The sequence below is a fragment of the Oryx dammah genome, unplaced genomic scaffold, assembly GCF_014754425.2.
Source record: "Oryx dammah isolate SB20612 unplaced genomic scaffold, SCBI_Odam_1.1 HiC_scaffold_25, whole genome shotgun sequence".
Lineage (NCBI taxonomy): Eukaryota > Metazoa > Chordata > Mammalia > Artiodactyla > Bovidae > Oryx > Oryx dammah.
The window spans coordinates 15,907,004-15,927,178 of record NW_024070209.1 but is presented as its reverse complement, the minus strand read 5'-3'; the positions used below and the strand labels follow the sequence as shown (position 1 = coordinate 15,927,178).

The window sequence follows — 20,175 nt, the reverse complement described above, 5'->3', positions numbered from 1 at the left end:
CACTTGTATATGAGGTCTTTTATTTTCTGATTACTGTCTGTATTAATGACTGTTATTTCTATTCATTTAATACCTTATTGGTTTTTCTTTTTCTTTGTAGTAAGTTTTCAGTTGATTCACTTGTAGTTTCTCAATGTAGTCACTTCACGGTAATTGTTTTTGCCTACTTTAAAATATTTATACTCCTCTGTCCCTTTTTATCTTATGTATTACTTAACACCTCTCAAAGGCAATGTTAGATAATAAATGATGGTAGGCCTTCTTATCATCCGCAAGTCTTTACTAACAATGCTTACAATATTTTCTAAGTATCTTCCTGGTTTGGCAGTTGAGATAAATACATTTTAATCACATTCAAAAGTTTTCATCTATTTTTGTAAATTTTTTTTCAAGAGTTTTAAATAAAAATGGGTATTGAATTTTGTCAAATATTTAAGCATTTATTAAGACGGTCATATAATTTTCTATTTAGATTTTAACCTAATCACATATCCATAGATAAAAGAATACTGAACCATTTTAAAATTCCTAGTACTAACCTGTATATTTTCCACTGTACTTAAAATAGTTCAGATTTGCCTTGATATTCATAAATGATTTTTCCCATTTTCTGTTGATGTCAATATTATGTTTGACTTACTTTAAAGTTTTTAGAAGTCTTTATTATGTTCTAGAACTATGTAAATTATACAGAATTAATCTATAATTTAAAAGTTTGATAACAGTTTTTAGTAGAACTATCTGAGTCTGATGATAACTTTGGACAGCAACTCTTCAATGACCCCACTATTTTTTTCTTAAGTCAGGTTTTGCACATTGTATTTTCCTAGAAATTATCCATTTTAACTAGGTTTTCTATTTTCCCCTTGTTTTAGGTCTAAATTTAAATAGTCCTTTATTTTTATTCATTCTTGTATATTAATATATTCATATATTTAAGACTGACTTTTCCTGTTATGGACGGTGCTTCTGTGGAACTTGTAGGAAGTATGTATAGTGTCTTCATGATCATTTCTTGTAAATTCTTCAATATCTTCATAAAGATTTGGAAGAGGTAACTTTTGTTTTAACTTCTGGATTTTGGGGAATTTATTTTTCTATTTTTGCCATCAAGTTCTAATTTTATAGTATTATGATAAAGTTTTATCTCTATTATTACCAAATTTTGGAAATTTACTGATTTCCTTGTGACCTAACATATGGACGATTTTTGTAATTGTTTCATTGAAGAAGACAGAACTAAAGACAGTCTGTTTTTAGAGGACAGGGTTAATATGTATATGCATCAATTTTAACATCATGGTTTAGAATACAGACTCTAGAGCCAGACTTCAGTTCAGTTCAGTCGCTCAGTCGTGTCCGACTCTGCGACCCCATGAATCGCAGCACACCAGACCTCCCTGTCCAGCACCAACTCCCGGAGATCACCCAGACTCATGTGCATCGAGTCGGTGATGCCATCCAGCCATCTCATCCTCGGTCGTCCCCTTCTCCTCCTGCCCCCAATCCCTCCCAGCAACAAGGTCTTTTCCAATGAGTCAACTCTTCGCATGAGGTGGCCAAAGTATTGGAGTTTCAGCTTCAGCATCAATCCTTCCAATGAACACCCAGGACTGATCTCTTTTAGGACGGACAGGTTGGATCTCCTTGCAGTCCAAGGGACTCTCAAAAGTCTTCTCCAACACCACAGTTCAAAAGCATCAATTCTTTGGTGCTCAGCTTTCTTCACGGTCCAACTCTCACATCCATACATGACCACTAGAAAAACCATAGTCTTGACTAGACAGACTTTGTTGGCAAAGTAATGTCTCTGCTTTTCAATATGCTATCTAGGTTGGTCATAACTTTCCTAGTAAGCATCTTTTAATTTCATGGCTGCAATCACCATCTGCAGTGATTTTGGAGCCCAAAAAATAAAGTCTGACACTGTTTCCCCGTCTATTTGCCATGAAGTGATGGGACCAGATGCCATGATCTTCGTTTTCTGAATGTGGAGCTTTAAGCCAACTTTTTCACTCTGCTCTTTCACTTTCATCAAGAGGCTCTTTAGTTTCTCTTCACTTGCTGCCATAGGGTGGTGTCATCTGCATATCTTAGGTGACTGATATTTCTCCCAGCAATCTTGATTCCAGCTTGTGTTTCTTCCAGCCCAGCGTTTCTCAGGATGTACTCTGCATATAAGTTAAATAAGCAGGGTGACAATATACAGACTTGATGGACTCCTTTTCCTATTTGGAACCAGTCTGTTGTTCCATGTCCAGTTCAAACAGTTGCTTCCTCACCTGCATACAAATTTCTCAAGAGACAGGTCAGGTGGTCTGGTATTCCCATCTCTTTCAGAATTTTCCACAGTTTATTGTGATCCACACAGTCAAAGGCTTTGGCATAGTCAATAAAGCAGAAATAGATGTGTTTCTGGAACTCTTTTGCTTTTTCCATGATCCAGCAGATGTTGGCAATTTGATGTCTGGTTCCTCTGCCTTTTCGAAAACCAGCTTGAACATCTGGAAGTTCATGGTTCACGTATTGCTGAAGCCTGGCTTGGAGAATTTTGAGCATTACTTTATTAGCATGTGAGATGAGTGCAATTGTGCGGTAGTTTGAGCATTCTTTGGCATTGCCTTTCTTTGGGATTGGAATGAAAATTGACCTTTTCCAGTCCTGTGGCCACTGCTGAGTTTTCCAAATTTGCTGGCATATTGATTGTAGCACTTTCACAGCATCATCTTTCAGGATTTGAAATAGCTCCACTGGAATTCCATCACCTCCACTAGCTTTGTTTGTAGTGATGCTTTCTAAGGCCCACTTGACTTCACATTCCAGGATGTCTGGCTCTAGATGAGTGATCACACCATCGTGATTATCTGGGTTGTACAGTTCTTCTGTGTATTCTTGCCACCTGTTCTTAATATCTTCTGCTTCTGTTAGGTCCATACCATTTTTGTCCTTTAGCGAGCCCATCTTTGCATGAAATGTTCCCTTGGTATCTCTAATTTTCTTGAAGAGATCTCTAGTCTTTCCCATTCTGTTCTTTTCCTCTATTTCTTTGCATTGATTGCTGAAGAAGGCTTTCTTATCTCTCCTTGCTATTCTTTGGAACTCTGCATTCAGATGCTTATATCTTTCCTTTTCTCCTTTGCTTTTCGCCTCTCTTCTTTTCACAGCTATTTGTAAGGCCTCCCCAGACAGCCATTTTGCTTTTTTGCATTTCTTTTCCATGGGGATGGTCTTGATCCCTGTCTCCTGTACAATGTCACAAACCTCAGATATACCAGATATTAATTCAATATTGAGTATTTATGAACCTAAAATGTATTCTGGCCAATGCCTTATATGTTTGAGTATTTATGTAAGTGCTTAATTTCCTTTAAACTAACTAAATAGAGCTCTTTTACAAATTAATTTTGGCAGTGCCACACATCTATTATACACATACAAACACACAAACACAGGGACCTCAAAGGTCCCATTCCAAATATTCAGTCATGAATCAGGTACAGCAATGTAAAGCCCATCAGTTACAAAAGAGATTGTATTCAAATTGGATTTCTGGCAGATGTGAGAAATAAGCTAACTTGTCTAGATGGCAATACTCTTTTACAATAATATTTATGGAAAAGACACTTCTATTCATAGATTTTTGTGATTTTAGGAGCCAAATGGAACCTTTCTCTTCTTCTTGGGGATGTCCCACTCTTGGACAAGAAGAGACAGGTTTTTTTCCTTTTTTTTTTTTTTTCCTGATCCTTTCCTCCATTTGACATCAGTATAAGTCTTAAATATCACAAAATTTCTTTGGCTGTAAATGGAGAGACAATACCAAACAAAATGAAAAACCCAAAGAACAAACACAAAATCCTAAATAAACCCTCAAGTTTGGTCTTGGGGTTTTATAAATACCAACCACACAGTAGACCGTAAATGATGTAATTAATACAAGAAAGGTCACAGTCCTTGGGGCACAGGGCCCTGAGATAACCCTGCCTAAACCCCTTGTGGAGATCCCAACAGGTACTATGGCCACACATTGTTACAATAAAATATCATCATTCTCCCACTCATGCATTTGTCTCATTCAAAATAAGCCTCAGAAGACTTGCTTTAGGGATAGTTGAAACTTGTTGATCATTTAAAATTCTCCATTTTTAAAGACAGGAAATTCAAGACAAGCAAAATACATATTATACACACAAATGCATCCAAAAAAAACAAATGAACCAGTTCATAAATCAGGTAAATAAGTCCAACCACTCTTGCCTCTCTTCAAAAGGGTACCCTACTCAAATATAAAATAAATTGACTCTTCCAGAGAAAAAGCCCTAGAGAGGAAATAAAGGCCCGACTGTTCACACCAGGATGACTTACCATACTGCACGGATCCCATTGGCTCCCAAATGTTGATTCTTTGCTCTGACTGCCAAACACTGGGGCAGCCGGTGCTGCCTTAGGGAAATTCAAAGGGAAGATCCTCAGGACGAGGGACGCCAGCACCTGCTAGGGCCTTACCTGAAAATTCCCCAACCAGGGCTGGCTAGCCATGAGCAACAAGGCTTTTGACTGACTACAACAAAATTTGTTACCAAGTTCAAGTTTGTACTGCTTGCTGCATGACAGGCCAATAAATCAAAAGATAAGTTTTTGGAGCAAGGAGTGGCAGCTTTATTCAGAAAATCAGCAGTATGAGAAAATAGTGGACTCATGTCCCAAAGAACCATCTTGCCTGAGTTAGAATTCAGGCTTCTTTTATATTAAAAGGAGGAAAAGTAAGGTCAAACATTTCCTGTTTCCTGTCCGCCTCATAAAGGGATGTTAATTTCTTCCTGCCTGTAGTCATCCACAGGTGGGCCTGGTCAGGTTGTTTCCTGTGAGCTAAACAAAGGTATTTTAGCTTAATGCTCATTACCTGGGAGGCAAGTTCCCCAGAGATGCACCATTATATATAATTTAAGCTTATAGGCAACATCCCTTTAGTGATTGATTAGCTTCTAATAGAATACAAAGGTTCTTCCCTATTACATAACGCTCTACCTAATATAACAATTGTTAACATCCTGCCACATTTACTTTATCACTCTACAGAAAAAGCTTTCCTTTTTTTACTGAACCATTTCAAAGTAGATTGCAGATATTGATACTTCATCCCTAACTACTTCAGTAGATATCTCCTAAAAATAGGCATTCTCCTGCTGCTACTGCTGCTAAGTCGCTTCAGTTGTGTCTGACTCTGTGCAACCCCATCGACGGCAGCCCACCAGGCTCCCCCGTCCCTGGGATTCTCCAGGCAAAAACACTGGAGTGGGTTGCCATTGCCTTCTCCAATGCATGGAAGTGAAAAGTGAAAGTGAAGTCGCTCAGTCGTGTCCGACTCTTCCCGACCCCGTGGACTGCAGCCTACCAGGCTCCTCTGCCTATGGGATTTTCCAGGCAAGAGTATTGGAGTGGGTTGCCATTGCCTTCTCTGAGACATTCTCCTACATAACCATAAAATCTCAGACTGGAGTGAATTAATAACATTCATTCCATATGTCATTTAATTGCCCAAATTTAAATATTTAAATATATTGCCTTCCCCAAAATGTCTGCTTTATTTATTTTTTGGTCCAGAATCCAATCAAGGTTTACAACACCTCAATTTGTTGTTGGGTTTTGGTTGAGCCATAACTGCTCTGTCCCTCCTTTTACTTTTTTTTTTTTAAGCCATTTTATTTTTGAAGCATTAGGGTCCACTGCTTTATGGAATGCCCCATGTGATGCTTTCCTTATGCTATTTTGTGTAAACTGCAAGTCACTTAGATTCTGAATAGATGTGAATTCCAACATGGTTGCCATTAACCTCTTAAGAAGAGAATAAATATTTTTGTTCGAGGTCTGAGTACTCTCTAAACTTCAGCAAGCAAGCTGTGGATGAAGCATGGAGGAAGCAGTTTTCTGATGAACCTTAAATTCAAGTAGTTTCCTATCATTACCACCTTCAGTAGTTATGGAATACATTGCAGATGTCAAATAAATGGAATACTTTTTATTTAAAAAGTTAAGTTTTATTTTCCTTTTGTATCCCTGTAATAAAATAAATTCTTTCAAAAGGTCAACCTCTTAAGCACCTTTATACTTTGATCTTTTTCTCTAAGCTTATTTACATTTTACCCATTTGGTTTCATAATCTCATCTATCTATTTTCAAACAGAGTGAGAATAACCAATGTTAGAAAACAGAACAGAGCTGACTCTATACACATACAGTGCCAGGAATAAAAAATAAAACACTGAATATTTGTTTAATTCTTTGACACAAAATTTAGTTAAAAGTTGAATTTAGAGCCTCCAAAGAACAGAGTCATGTAAGTATGTGGTCTGAAGACAAGTTTAGAAAAGAACCCTATTTGACTATAAAATAATATTCTTATAAGGTCTTTACAAAGTACTTTTACATGTATTATTAGACTTGATCTTTAACACTCTGTAAGGTAGAAGGCTTTCCCCATGGCTTAGGGGTAAAGAATCCACCTGCAATGCAGGAAACAAGGGTTTGATCCCTGGGTCAGGAAGATCCCCTGGAGGAGGAAATGGCAACCCACTCCAGTATTCTTGCCTGGAAAATCCCATGGACAGAGGAGCCTGGTAGGCTACAGTCCATGGGGTCGCTAAGAGTCGGGCACAACTGAGCGACTTCACTTTCACTTTTCACTTTCATGCGTTGGAGAAGGAAATGGCAACCCACTCCAGTGTTCTTGCCTAGAGAATCCCAGGGACAGGGGAGCCTGGCGGGCTGCCCTCTATGGAGTCGCACAGAGTCGGAGACGACTGAAGTGACTTAGCAGCAGCAGCATACACACAAATATGCTTGTTTATTTTGTTTTTGGTTTGTTTTCACTCCAGTTTCATTTAGTATTTTTGTCACAGGAAGGCTGATCATATAAAACTTTCTGTATATTTGAAATCTCAAAAATAACCCAAACTAAATGGCAAGTGAAATAACTGCTTTGAGATGAAAAATAAATTTTAATATTCCTTAACAACAACACAAGACATACACACAGGAAAGTTTTCTTGTACTTAAATTGCCATTTTCTGTTATTAATTTTGATAACATGTATTTCATTGCATTTATGAATAGGAATAGAGAGTGCATATACATAGAACCAATGCTGAGAATGGCTGAATGCTTTCTGAGGTGCTTGCAAATGGTGAGTTCTTCTATTTTCTAGCTTAATCACAACCCCTCACCTAATAACTTTATTTAATTTGCATTATTTTTGCGAATTGACCTCTGGATCTGTTTGGCCTAATTAAGTCAGTTCTAGCGAATTTGAAACAATATTTCAGAGCGTCAACTTGCCTTAACATGCACAGACCCTCATCTCCAAGGGGAGAGATGAAGGGGTGCTCCTCTTTGTGCATCTAACACAGGACGTGCCCAGAGCAGGTACTCAACAAGTGTTTGCTGAACAGGACTGTCCTCATTTACCAATGGAAAGTGAGAAGAAAGGCATTTCTTTATTGAAGCGACTGCCCCCAGAGAAACTCAGTCTCACATGGCCTGCTCCCAGATGCCGACCTGTGTGCCTCTGTGGACCCAGGTTCTGACTGGTCACTCTGTAGCAGGTCACCCTCCTCACCCCTAGGCTCAAACCCATCTCTCTTTTTCAATATCTTGAACCAAGGGCTTTCTCCTAATTCATCATGTAAGAAATAGACCCGTGTCTAGCAATGCTGAGTCAAAGGAAGATATTCAAAATACTGATACTTTAAAAGCTTAAATGAAATGTTAATCAGAGCCAGTTTGTGGTGATTTGCTTTCTATGTCTCTCTCTTTTTTTTTAACCATGGATGGCAATTTCTTAGGAAGAACATGCCAGCTCTCTTTCACAACCAAATTTTTTTTTCTTTATCAACAAACAAAATTCTTAAAACTATTCTGAGGTTTTAAAAATTGCTGGTTGAGTTTTAAAAATATTTCAGTACGTGGTTGGAGGGATGGTTTGTTTTCCTCCTTAATTTTATTCCTGAAAACTTGAATTGATTTTTTAAATTGCTATTGACACTTATTAATAGCAGTCTTAGGAAAGATGACTAAACCTAGTCAGATGGGACAAGTATTTAGTGAATTTTTCCCCATGGCAATTATAAATATTAGGAGAGTTTTCATGGATGTATCATGGCTACCTAGTGATGCTGAATTGGTAAGACATATGATTATAAAAATGTGGTTTGTTGCACATTGTATGGTAAGAACAATGTAAACAGCTTCTCCTTGCAACAGATCATTATTAGAAGAACCACTGCATTCCAAGCCTGGAAGAGCTTCCTTGTCTCTCAAGAAAATGTTAAGTCCTGGTCCTGTCCAAAAAGCACCCAAAAAGACCATTAAATCGACTCCTCATTAAACACCCACCTCAGAAGTTTATAAAAACATTGAAGTAACATTCTCACAGAAAAGTAGTCTGAGTTTAGAAAATGAATATCAAGTACATGCCCCAAAGCTTCCATTTCACCCGTATACAAATGGCTCTAGAGAAAGGAGAGGAAATCACCAATGATATAATACATCTCTCTGTGGCACCTCACTAGGAGCAGGGGAGGAGGAAATAAATAGTTCATAGGGTAAATCCTCTGGCCCATAGTTCAGTCATAGATCCCACAGAGTCACAAGCCAGTGAATGTCCAGGTATCTTTTCAGATAACTTCCTGAGCGTTGGAGTGTTCTTCAGAGTTTCTTGTCTTGCTCCTTCCAAATGCCAACACAATGCCTTCAGTGTCCTCAGCTGAAGTCAGCCATCCTGCAATATGAATCAGAACCTGTTGTACCATGGGATCTCTCTTGGTAAAATAAAACTATCCCCAGAAAGCAATTTATCAGATAATTTTGAGGGAACATCCCAAGTGACCAGTATTTTGTGCTCTCAAGATTTAGAGAGAATTAAAAGATCATGTAGTCCACCCAGCACATGGTGTAAATGTTCTTAAATTAGATTGTAGTGGTGGTTGTGCAACTCTGTGAATATACGAAAACCCACTGAATTGTATACTTTAGATGGGGAAATGTTATAGTATATAAATTATATCTCAATAAAGCCGTTTTAAAAGTTATTGTTATAAGAGGGAAACAATGGCTCAGCAGGAACTTACAATAAACTTCATATGACTGACGATCATGGGTGGCAAGCTTACTGTCTTCAGTGAGGAAGGAATTTTGGATAAAGGTCATTGACATTTTTCTCATCATAGATAACTATGGAGATGGTGCTGAGATCTGATGACAAGTGGAATGTGGAGGTCCAGTCATAAGAATAAAGAGCATCGGCTTGATCCAGTAGGATCTCTGCCTAACCTAATATTCTGTTTATGAATCAGTAGGGAGGCAATGGCTGCCTTCCATGACATTGCTTTAAAGGTTAGGAATATGACACCAATTTCCTCAAATCCTTTTCTTAATATACTAAAGACTGTTGACTAATAAATTTATCTAAGTCCATCTTGAATCAAATTATATTTTCAGCTTGTTGTAACACATTCCATATGCTTCCCAATTTGCTTTGGATGATTTGAGCATCATTTTTGTGTGGAGGCAAAGACTCATAGACTCCTGAAGCCCTCACACCTCTGATATTCACCACCCTCTCCCCCATGATGCTGTCAAAAGCCTTTTTATTTTTTTTTTAAAGTAGGGGCAAGAGTTTCCAATTCTCCTCTGTATACAAACTTTTTTGCTTCCACTGCCTTCTCTGAGTTTGTGCCCTGATTCTAGTTGGAAAACTAAGCTGGTAGGTATAGTATACTGATATACTGGATACACACAAGGGTCCCTGGACATCAAATCAGTACACAGACAAGAAAGTCTTCACTGAGTTTTAGAACCCATTCAGTTCAGGTGTGTTTTTTGTTTTTTGTTTTTTTGATGCAGACCATTTTCAAAGCCTATGTTGAATTTGTTACAATATTGTTTCCATTTTATGTTTTTCTTTTTTTGGCCAAGAGGCATGTGGGATCTTACCTCCCCCACCAGGAATCAAACCCACATTCCCTGCATTGGAAGGTGAAATTCTAACCACTGGACCACCAGGAAGTCCCTTGGTTCAGTTTTATACATGATGAAACTGAGGTCCAAGGAGAAGAGACCATTTGTCCAGAGTCACATAATTAGCCAACAGCAAGACTAAAAGTGATATGTCTTTAAAAAAACAAAAGTGATATATCTTCATTCCCAACCACTCTGCTTTCAAAACTACCAGGGTGCCTTGTGGATTTGCTATAATGCTCATCTCAGTCCCTTTCTGCTTCCCTCTTCTGATTTTCTTTGTGGTTTGACCAGCACTGACCTCACCATCCTGTTTGGTCTCATCCATGTCTGCTTCATCCTGGTCAGGTTCAAACGTGGTGCCTCGGTCAACAACATCCACACCAGCCTGCACCCTGGGCTTCTCATTTTCCCACTTGGCAAAGCCTTTGTCCTTTGCAGCTTTGTCGTGGAACTTGGACTTCATTTTCGGGAAGGTGTGGGACCCTGAGTCCCCCCAGCCAGCCTCTGACCACACAGGCTCGGTCTGGGTGGCCTGGCTGGTGGTGGCCCGCTGCAGCCGCACAGAGATCTTGCCGGAGGAGCCTGTGACCAGTGTGATGGCTCTGCTGTCCAGGTCTCGGTGTCCAGCAGTGACACCGGGGAACTCGAACACCTCATCCTGCACTGGAAGGGAAAAGCTTACTGTGATTATTGTGATTATTTGACATCCAACTGCTTCATAGCAAACGGTCAAAGTGGTTGCAGACAACAGGAGTCCGAAGGGCAAGGTCCTAGAGGAACAGATCAGAGGCAGAGTGAAACTGGCCTCAGGTTATTGAGACCTGAAAGCAGAGAGAGCGTGCAGGATTCAAGGGTTTTTAGCCACTGCTGCTCATCCTGAAGAAGACCTTTGTGTTTATAATAATGGCTCTGACCAGTTTCAGATCTAAAACCCAACCAAGGTGCAGGATTGGAAGGTGAGCAGAGAGAAAGCACAGTAGGAAAGAAAGTAGAGGACATTACCTGGGGGCAACGAGGGACTTCCAGGCAGTGACCCATGACTACTGCCCAAGGAGGGTGCCCGGGCAAACCTCCTGCAGGCCAGAACCAGGAGGTCTTTGCACTGTTTATGACAGTTGGCTCCACAATCTGAAACAACCCAAAGCATCACAGGTGATTAGTGTGAACCTTATGTGTTGGGTGCTGACCCGGTTTCCAGGGTGGTCTTTGGGCTGTCAGGACTCCCCTCCCCCACCCTTGTTTCTGTGTTTAATCTCAGATCCACAGGGTGTGTCTAGGGGCAGTAAAAGGGCCAACAGGACTCTCTTCCCTTCCTGGGGTTCCTAAAGTTCTCTCTTTTATTTTTTCTGTTGTTTCTTCTACACAGTTCATTAAGTGCTAGGGAGCAACAAGCAGGGGCAGCCTGAGGGGAGGAGTTGCCTTTGTCCTCAAACTAGTTGTAAATTACATGGGACTGGGGTTCTTCTCCAGACCAAGATCCGTCCACTCCCTGAGCCAGAACGAGGGTGAGAGGCCTCAGCGTCTACTCTCTCCCAGGACCTACTGCTGCCTCTCATTAATAGCAAGGCATCCCTCCATTCAGGATTTGTCTGCATTTTCTATTCTTCTTCATGTCCCCAAACCTTTTTCAGAGCAGGTGATTTCATCTTTCACTGCCTTTCTTGGCACAGAAACAGAAGACAAGGTGAGCTTATGCTCAATAAACATGTTTCATTGGCTGCGGCTTGGAAATGGCATGCAGCAGACCCTGTGACTGTCTCATGAGATGCTTTAGTTAAGAAAGTAGATGTTAATTGCTACTTGGGGTAGAAAATTTTGGCCACTTTGGAAGATAACAGCACAATTATTTCCTAGGATGAGAGTTCTACATTCCTCTTAGAATCACTGGACAGATACGATCATTTTAAAGGGTATATTTCTCTCTCACCACCAAAAAGGAACTTTCTCATTATTTTCAAAACCGTTTCCCTCTAAATCAGTGGTCCCCAAACTTTTCGGCACCAGGGACCAATTTCTTCATGGAAGACAATGTTTCCACAGGCCAGGGGTAAGAAAGATGGTCTGAGGATGATTCAAGCACATTACATTTACCGTGCATTTTATTTCTAACCTGATGCTGCCACTGATCTGACAGCAGGTAGTGGTCTGCAGCCTGGAGACTGGGGACTCCAGTCCTAAGTGGTCTAGTTTCAAATGGTTTTGTAATGATATCATGGAAAGACCAAATTGTAATGATGTTTGGTCTGTTTTAATTAGACTTTTCACTCTACGTATCTTTAAGAGAAAATACCATATGAACAGATATCTTAGGGTTTAATTGGCTTTCATCTTCATAAAATTCTATGTGTGTGTATGTGTGTGTGTGTCTGTCTGTCTAGGGCATAAGGGGGAGAAACCAGTATCTTTGCTGCTTGAAATCAAAGAACAATTCAAGTTAGACTAAGACAACTGATTCAGAAAACTAAAGGGATTTTTTTTTTTTCCTTGAGCACTAAAGGGTGACTCCCATAGAGGTTTAAGGAAGCCCAAAGAGGTTTACTCTTTGTAAAATGAGAGCCAAATACTGAAAGACAGCTAGAGAAAAAAAGGCATCACAGGGAACATTATTAATCTGAAGGCATTCTGTGATTACAATATTTCCTTTTGTGGTTTTACTATATTTTTCAAGAGCATTATCAGATTCTTAAAAGAACTAGTATGAACAGTCTGCATAATACATATTACATAATATTATGTAATCTTTTATCTACAAGCAGCAACAAAAGTATCTATAATTTGCATTTATTAAATATATATTTATGCAATTGCTATAACTTTCAATTAAATGGGGGGAGTATATGAACAAATTCATTGAAAAGGGCAAAAGTGTCTCCTCTTCTCTCATCGTCATCTGTGATTTAGTAGACTAGCTATGTGAGAGCCGAAAGAGATGTATATGTATTACAGAAATGAGCATGGGTTCTTTTTTTTTTTCCCCTTGAAGGACAAAGTTCTTATATACAGTATTTCCACTGGGCTTGCTCTCCTCGGAATTCCCACCTTGAATGTGTGCTAATGATGAGCAGGACATCTTAGAGATAGGGGTTAGATGTGTGTGGGATGATAAGTGTAGTTTGCTTGGGATAAAATTCCAGCCTGGGCTCTCGGAAATGAAATGTCAGGGAGTCCTTTTACTGGGCACATTAACTCTTCAGTTGCCAGTAGCCCCAGAGCCCCTGGTTCTCCAAGATGCTGAAAGCTTTAAAGTTTCCATCAGACAATTATGACTTCTGCCCCAAATGTCACATTTAAAAATTTTAACAAAATAATGTTTACGTACCTTTGCACTTGTATCCTTGCTTGATTATGCCCCAGAGCTATAACAAAAAGACAAAGGAATGTCAGGGGACCTGACAAGGCCACAGAGAAGGAAGTCCTGGGAAGCGTGGTGACTGGTGGAGCACAAACAGGATGTAGCTGCTCCTGACACCCTTCCTGTCAGATAGAAGGACCCTCTCCCAGCCCACTGCAGCTGGAGCAATAACAGGAGTTTGGCTTCCGGTTTTTTTTTTTTTTTCCTGGGAGCCAAACGGGAGCTGGGGTGGGAAGCTGATACTGGTGAATTTATTGGACTCTTTTGTAATGTGCTCTCAGCAAAATTCACAGAAAGATTTTGTCCCTCTGCCTTTGGAAGCCCTAGATCCCTCTGCTCTCCTTTCCTTTTCTTTTTAATTAGGGTATCATTACTTTACAACTATAGTTATGCTTGTTTCTGCTTTACAGCAAAGTGAATCAGCTATATATATACATATATCCCCTCCCTGTTGAGCCTTCCTCCTATCCCCACTCTCATGCCATCCAGCTAGGTCACCACAAAGCACCGAACTGAGGTCCCTGCGCTGTACAGTAGGTTCCCACTAGCTGAATGTCTCACAGATGGCAGTGCACACACATCTAGTCCCAAGTTTCCAATTCACACTGCTTTGGCGCCCCCTACAGGAAATTAGGGCTTCCCTGGTGGCTCAGACGGTAAAGCGCCTGCCTGCAATGCGGGAGACCCGGGTTCGATTCCTGGGTCGGGAAGATCCCCTGGAGAAGGAAATGGCAATCCACTTTAGCACTTTTGCCTGGAAAATCCCGTGGATGGAGGAGCCTGATAGGCTACAGTCCATGGGGTCGCAAGAGTCGGACACGACTGAGCGACTTCATTTTCACAGGAAATTAAGGGCTTCCGGGGTAACTCCGCTGGTAAAAAAATCCATTTGCAATTCGGGAGACCCCAGTTCAATTCCTGGGTGGGGAAGCTCCCCCGACAAAGGGATAGGCTACCCACTTCAGTATTCTTGGGATTCCCAGGTGGCTCAGGCGGTAAAGAATCCACCTGCAATGGGGAGGCCTGGGTTAATCCTTGGGATGGGAAGATCCCCCAGGGGAGAGCATGACAGCCCACTCTAGTATTGTTGCCTGGAGAATCCCCATAGACAGAGGAGCCTGGTGGGCTACATCCACAGGGTTACAAAGAGTGGGATGCGACTGAACGACTAGGCACAGCAAAGCACACAGCACAGGAAATTAAGCAACCCAAGCAAACCATCCTACTAAAGCATTTGAATTTTGCTTGGTTATTTTCTGGGAAGCATTTCTGCCTTGATGGAACACAAAAGAGGACAAGATCTTGCATCTGTTCATGTCATTATTCTCTCCATGTGCCCAGTGTTTGGTCTGTGCCAGGGCTGTGCCAGCCCAGGTAGAAGTAGGGTGTAGGAAGTGACAAGGGAGTGTCTGCCCAGGCAGTTGAGGATTATCATCGTGGTGACAGTGTCCTCACAAGCCTCTGCCTCGCTGTAACCTCCGTGAAGAAGGGCACTTCCCACATTCTCAGGCCTCCTGCAGCACTTGCATATGGGAACCAGCGACTTCAGGAGCAGGGAACATGGATGAATTAAATGGGCTTAGCCCTAAAGTTGGAGAAGCTCCATTCCTAACTTCGTGGTTAGGCTGAGTGACTGATATCTACCTAATAAAATCATTTTGATAGAAACAGGGCTGGTAGGGGCTATTGACACTGATGGGGGTGTCGTGCACAATGTGTTATAGAACAATGCCCTGAGTGTGGGTATCATGGCCCTAGGAGAAGAGTAAGTAGCTGCTGATTCAAGGTGGTAGGAAGGTTGTTCCTTACTCTCTTTCTGACAAGGAAATCCCACCAGTGGAGAGTGATTCCTTTGAGCCTTAAAAGTAATTTGTTCCTTCAGAAAACATCACAAATGTCTATTGGGACAAGGTAACATTTTGCCTCGGAGACAGGAAGGATTATTAAGACAACTAACTGGAAGCAAGGCCTCAGGTGTCTCGGATGACTGGAAGAGGGATGGGGAGGTGTCACTGCAGAAAAGGAAGTGAGTAGGTAGGCCAATCACATCTGTCAGAGCTGTAAGGATCTTTATGATAATCAAGGTTTCTTCCCTTTTATAAAAGGTGAGTGTCATGATGCAGGAAGTCAAATAATTTGCAAGGACCCACATCTGGGAAACTTTGTGGGTATGAGAAAATGTTTCCTCACAGAGCCCTTGGTCTTTGTAATAACAAAAATAACAGTGATAGCATTGAATGAACTCTTGCTATGTAAAAGGCAGTTTCACAAAGTGAGTGAGTAATGAGTAAGCTATGTGTAGCAATTCATTTTATGCTCACAATATCCCTGTGCTTAGTTGCTCGTCATGTCTGACTCTGCGACCCCATGGACTGTAGCCCGCCAGGCTCCTCTGTCCATGGGGATTCTCCAGGCAAGAATGGAGGAGTGGGTTGCCATGCCCTCCTCCAGATCCTTATGAGATAGGTAATGATAATTTTCTCATTTTTATAGACAAGGAGACTGAACTACAGAGAGGTGAAGTCACTTGACAAGATCTCATAGCTAATCAGTAGGGAAAGAAGGTGAAGAATGTGTCACTTGAGGAAAGACAGGATGCCATGGATCCTGGGTGTTTTGCATGAGATCAGAGCAAAAGCCACTGATCTAGAACAAGAGAGGATAAGGTTTAAGAAGCATTTGAGTATCTGGCTATAGCATGTTATTAGCACAGCTGCAGAAACTGCTAAACTGCTGAAACAGATAAAGTCAAGCATGAGACCCATGAGGAGGGTAAGTCAGAGCATTGCTTGCTAATGCTTACTTAAGAACCAGGAGACAACACGAGGCAGAAAGAGGCTCTGGGTCAGCATACAAGCCAAGGACAGGAGAGGATACTTCCCATAGCCCTTTGACTGTGAGATCTCAGGCTCCTGTAGGAGTGACTGTTTGTGGTGGAAGGAGCACTGGACTGAGCATCAGGAGACCTGAATATGAGTCATGATTCTGCTGCTCATGATCCATGTGACCTTAGGGAAGTCACTTAACTTCTCCAGAGTTCAAAGTAAGGGAATTAGCAAAACTCTTTCAGCTTTGGAATTCTAATTTTAAAATCAATGTATTTCAAGCAGTGTCTGTTTGCCTTCCTTACCCTCAAAATGGAATTTATTTCAAAAGTATGTGGTACAGGCACTAAAAAATATTTCCTTCTATTCCCCCATAATTCCCTTCAAAGCTCATCTAGAACATATTTTATAAATCCCTTTGAAAACCAATGAGGTTTTTTTCTTTGTTTGTTTGTTTGTTTAATATGCCTGTGTAAAGATCAACTCATTGTAGCAATGAAATTAACTGTATTTTGGAAAGTAAAAAGGGCTATTAAAACTATAAATGAGTTCATTTCAATTAAACTCCAAAAGTATCAAGGCACACTAAAAATCAAAGAGAGAAGGGTTCACTTTGAGCTCTGTGGCATGCAACGTCTGATATCATTTAATCATCACAGCAACATGACAGGTAAGTCTTAACCCTCTCTTACAAATAGGAAAATAGAGACTCCGAGATGATCAATAATTTGGTCAAGGACATAGAGTTGAGGGCAGAATTGAGATTCAGAGTTCTGGACTCCAAGTCCAGAGCATTCTACCTGATCACAGCTGCATCTAAAACCTAGTGCAGCAAATGCACTGGGATGAGTTGAGGAGGGGAATGTGGAAGCTCCAAGAATCCTACCTTGTTGCTTCTACAGAACCTGAGCCTCCATGGAAGGGAGAGACATCCAGAAGCACTTGGGAGCAGAGATAAGACCTTGAGATCTGATAAGGACCTACCAACTCTCACACCATGCCAGGGTCAGAAGCCTCAACTTGACTTTTGGCTCGGCCAGGCCCTGGCCAAAGAAATTCCCTGGGCCTCCCTCTGCAGTAGAGAGTTGCACACAGCTCCATCCCGCTTGAGCATTTTTCAGGTCTAGACACAGGCAAAAGTCCCCCTCAGAAGAGAGAAACATGAAAAAGGAGACGTATTTGTTTGATGATCAAGTGGTCAGGTGACACAATCCCAGTGGCGTAGCTGGTAGGAGAATCTCTCTTTCCCTGGGGTGGGCGGAGAGAGCTGTTAGGCTGGCCTTGCCCCTTGACCACAGCAGCTGCTATGATCACATGGGACCATCTTTGATGTAACCACTGCCTCTAATTTATCCATTCTCAGAGGGATGCTTGAATAGAAACTCCTGCCCTTCGGCTCCTCAAAGCCAGTTATTCAAGAATGAAAGGGAGGGACTCCCCTGGTGATCCAGTGCTAAAGACTCTGCCTTGCAATGCAGTGGATGAGGTTTCAATCCCTGATTAAGGAACTAAGATCCCACATGACTCAGGGCAACTTAGCCTGCTCACTGCAACTACTGAGCCCATGCGAACAACTAGAGAGAACTCCACGTGTGGCATGAAGTACTTGCCTGCTTCAACCAAGATCTGACACAGACAAAAAGCAAATAAATAAATATTAAACTATTTTTTAAAAAAAGAATGAAAGGGAAAAGTATAATTTAGAGGGAGCTTATATGATATCAGCTATGAATTTCATATGGGTCTACAGCGGGACATGACTGCTGAATGAAGCTAACAAAACTGAGTTGGCACCTGAACAAATGCCACTCACCTGGCTGCTGGGCTACCCTCATGTAGGTACCACATTTTCCATCTTTTATTACTATGATATCAACTAGAAGACGTTCAGAGCTCAAGGGTCTTTGTTTAATACCAAGGCCAAACCTGATCTTAATTGCCAAAGAATCATCAAATGTGGGAAATGATGTATACAACCTTCCTTCGTTGCAGTGGTGTAGGTAAGCCAGAATACCTGCATTTGAGTCCCAGATCTAGTCATTATTGGCTGTGAAATCTGGGGAGAATTGGGTTATCCACTATGGACCTCCCTCCCTTCACATACAAGTGGGGAGAGTAAAATGCCCACCTCGTGGGCTAGTTATGAGGATCAATTACACTAATGTCTCTAAATAGTTCATTCCTGTCAAAAGCCAAGTAAATATTATTTATTATTATAAACACCTTATCTTTGAAAAGATTTTTTTCCTTTCTGAGCTATGAATTATTGAGCCATGTCATGATAGATTTCTAGTGATTGACACCATATAAAACAAGAACTGGGAGGAGCTGGCTATGAGAAATACCCCACTTAGTTGTACCCACTTAGTGATGAATGCCAGGGCTCACTGGGCAGAATCTTTCCCTGGCAGGTAAGAACAGTCAAACTGCTCTCTTGAGTTAATAGGCCTCACCAACCTTCCCTGTCTTTGCCAGCCCTTCATTCCTAGAAAGAGTGTAGCTAAACCTGCAGATCTTACTTTTAATCAAATGTTTCATTTCAGGGAGCCATCGTGGTTTACATGCTTTAAGACAGACCATGGACTCTGTTAGTGGACCATTTTCCCACATTCTCAGAATACTGCACAAATCACTACATCCAAGTGAAAACACTGAAAACCAGACTTACAAATCCTGCGCAGTGTTCACAGAAGGTTGGCTTGAGATAGGTCATCTCCTGAAAATTATGGACAAATCCTGGTCCCATTTTACAGTGTAGTTGGGACTTAGCTCTCAGGAAGTAAGCCATCATTTCATCCTTACTGATTAGGCCATCCCTGTGAAGAGAACCAAGAACAGCATGTTTAAACACATGCTGCTAAGCAGTCACCACACTTAAATCACTCGCTTCCTAAACCTTTGTACCAAAGCAGGTGGGAATGTTCACTATCCTGTTCACATGTTCATATCGGAAAGGAAAGGACCTCAAAGGACAACTTTCAGTGCCAAAGGCTTTCTTAGTAAGCAGAACATGTGTGTGTGTGGGGGGGGGGGTGCGGGGCGGGGTGACGTGCGCTGTAGCACAGAAAGTCTTCTTCATTACCAATAGTAGCTTCCAGAAGGACATCTCCTTTCTAGCCTTTGTCTCATAATAGGGTTTGCAAGAATCGTGTTGCTGGAGAAAGGCAGAAAACCATGATAACTGAACCCACCATTCTCAGATTTTTCCACCTGATGTTGTCTAGATCACTACCATTGGTAACCTTTTCATTCATGTCTTACTGGCACACAGACCATTCACTAGAGTGATTCTCCCAGATCCTCTGGTTCCACCTACCACTGCACACCCTGACTCTTTGTTTACCAAAAGACCCCATCAAATTCATTGACATAGGTGAACGTCATGTTGCCTTCTCACTACATCAGCGTGTGTTGAAGATCACACCTTTCTGTGCCAATTCAGAATTCCTTTATCTCTCATCTGTCCTTTCTTGCGGTCATTCTCCCACCTCCATCTCCTTGCCGACCCCCACTCTCCAGGACACTACTCCTTTTAAGTTCTGCTCCTTCTTGTCAGCCACTCATTCTTCTGTTTACAAATACGCTCAGGACGTCTCCTCCTTAAAAAGGTCTTTCCTTACTCCTGCCTCCATTCCAACACTTGTCTTCTCTCTTACTCCTGAAGTTGTCTTCTCACTCCTGAAGTTTTTTGGAGGAGTATTCAGTAGATATTTTTTCCATTTCCTTCAATTACTCTTTTCCTCCAAATAATCAGGTTTCTAATTCACCATTCTACTGAAGCTGTCACAGTAACATCCTCAGTGGCCTTTTCTCATTCCTTGAACTTGCTGACCTCCTGGCAGCACATGTCATGGGGACAGGATTCCCCGTTTTTGACATCCCTTCTCCATGCTCTCCGGCTATTCCAGGTAGCCATGGCTCCCTTCTGCCTCTTCCGCTCCTCCTTCTCAGCTCTTCTGAAGGATCCATGTCTTTCAGCTT

General features: G+C 41.3%; 1 protein-coding gene across 6 annotated transcripts in view; it reads right to left on the bottom strand.

Moving 5' to 3' along the window:
- Positions 1–6,852: 6,852 nt before the first annotated feature.
- The window catches only part of RASGRP3 (RAS guanyl releasing protein 3), a 115,780-nt gene continuing 102,457 nt past the window's right edge, over positions 6,853–20,175 (bottom strand). For all 6 annotated transcript variants that reach the window (XM_040224621.1, XM_040224617.1, XM_040224622.1 and 3 more), the window contains 5 exons: positions 18,863–19,010; positions 13,337–13,373; positions 11,020–11,145; positions 10,316–10,680; positions 6,853–8,776 (listed from right to left, as the gene is read on the bottom strand). In XM_040224621.1, the coding sequence (XP_040080555.1) occupies positions 8,768–8,776; positions 10,316–10,680; positions 11,020–11,145; positions 13,337–13,373; positions 18,863–19,010 (685 nt within the window). In that variant the 3' untranslated portion in view covers positions 6,853–8,767. The remainder of the gene's footprint in view (positions 8,777–10,315; positions 10,681–11,019; positions 11,146–13,336; positions 13,374–18,862; positions 19,011–20,175) is intronic.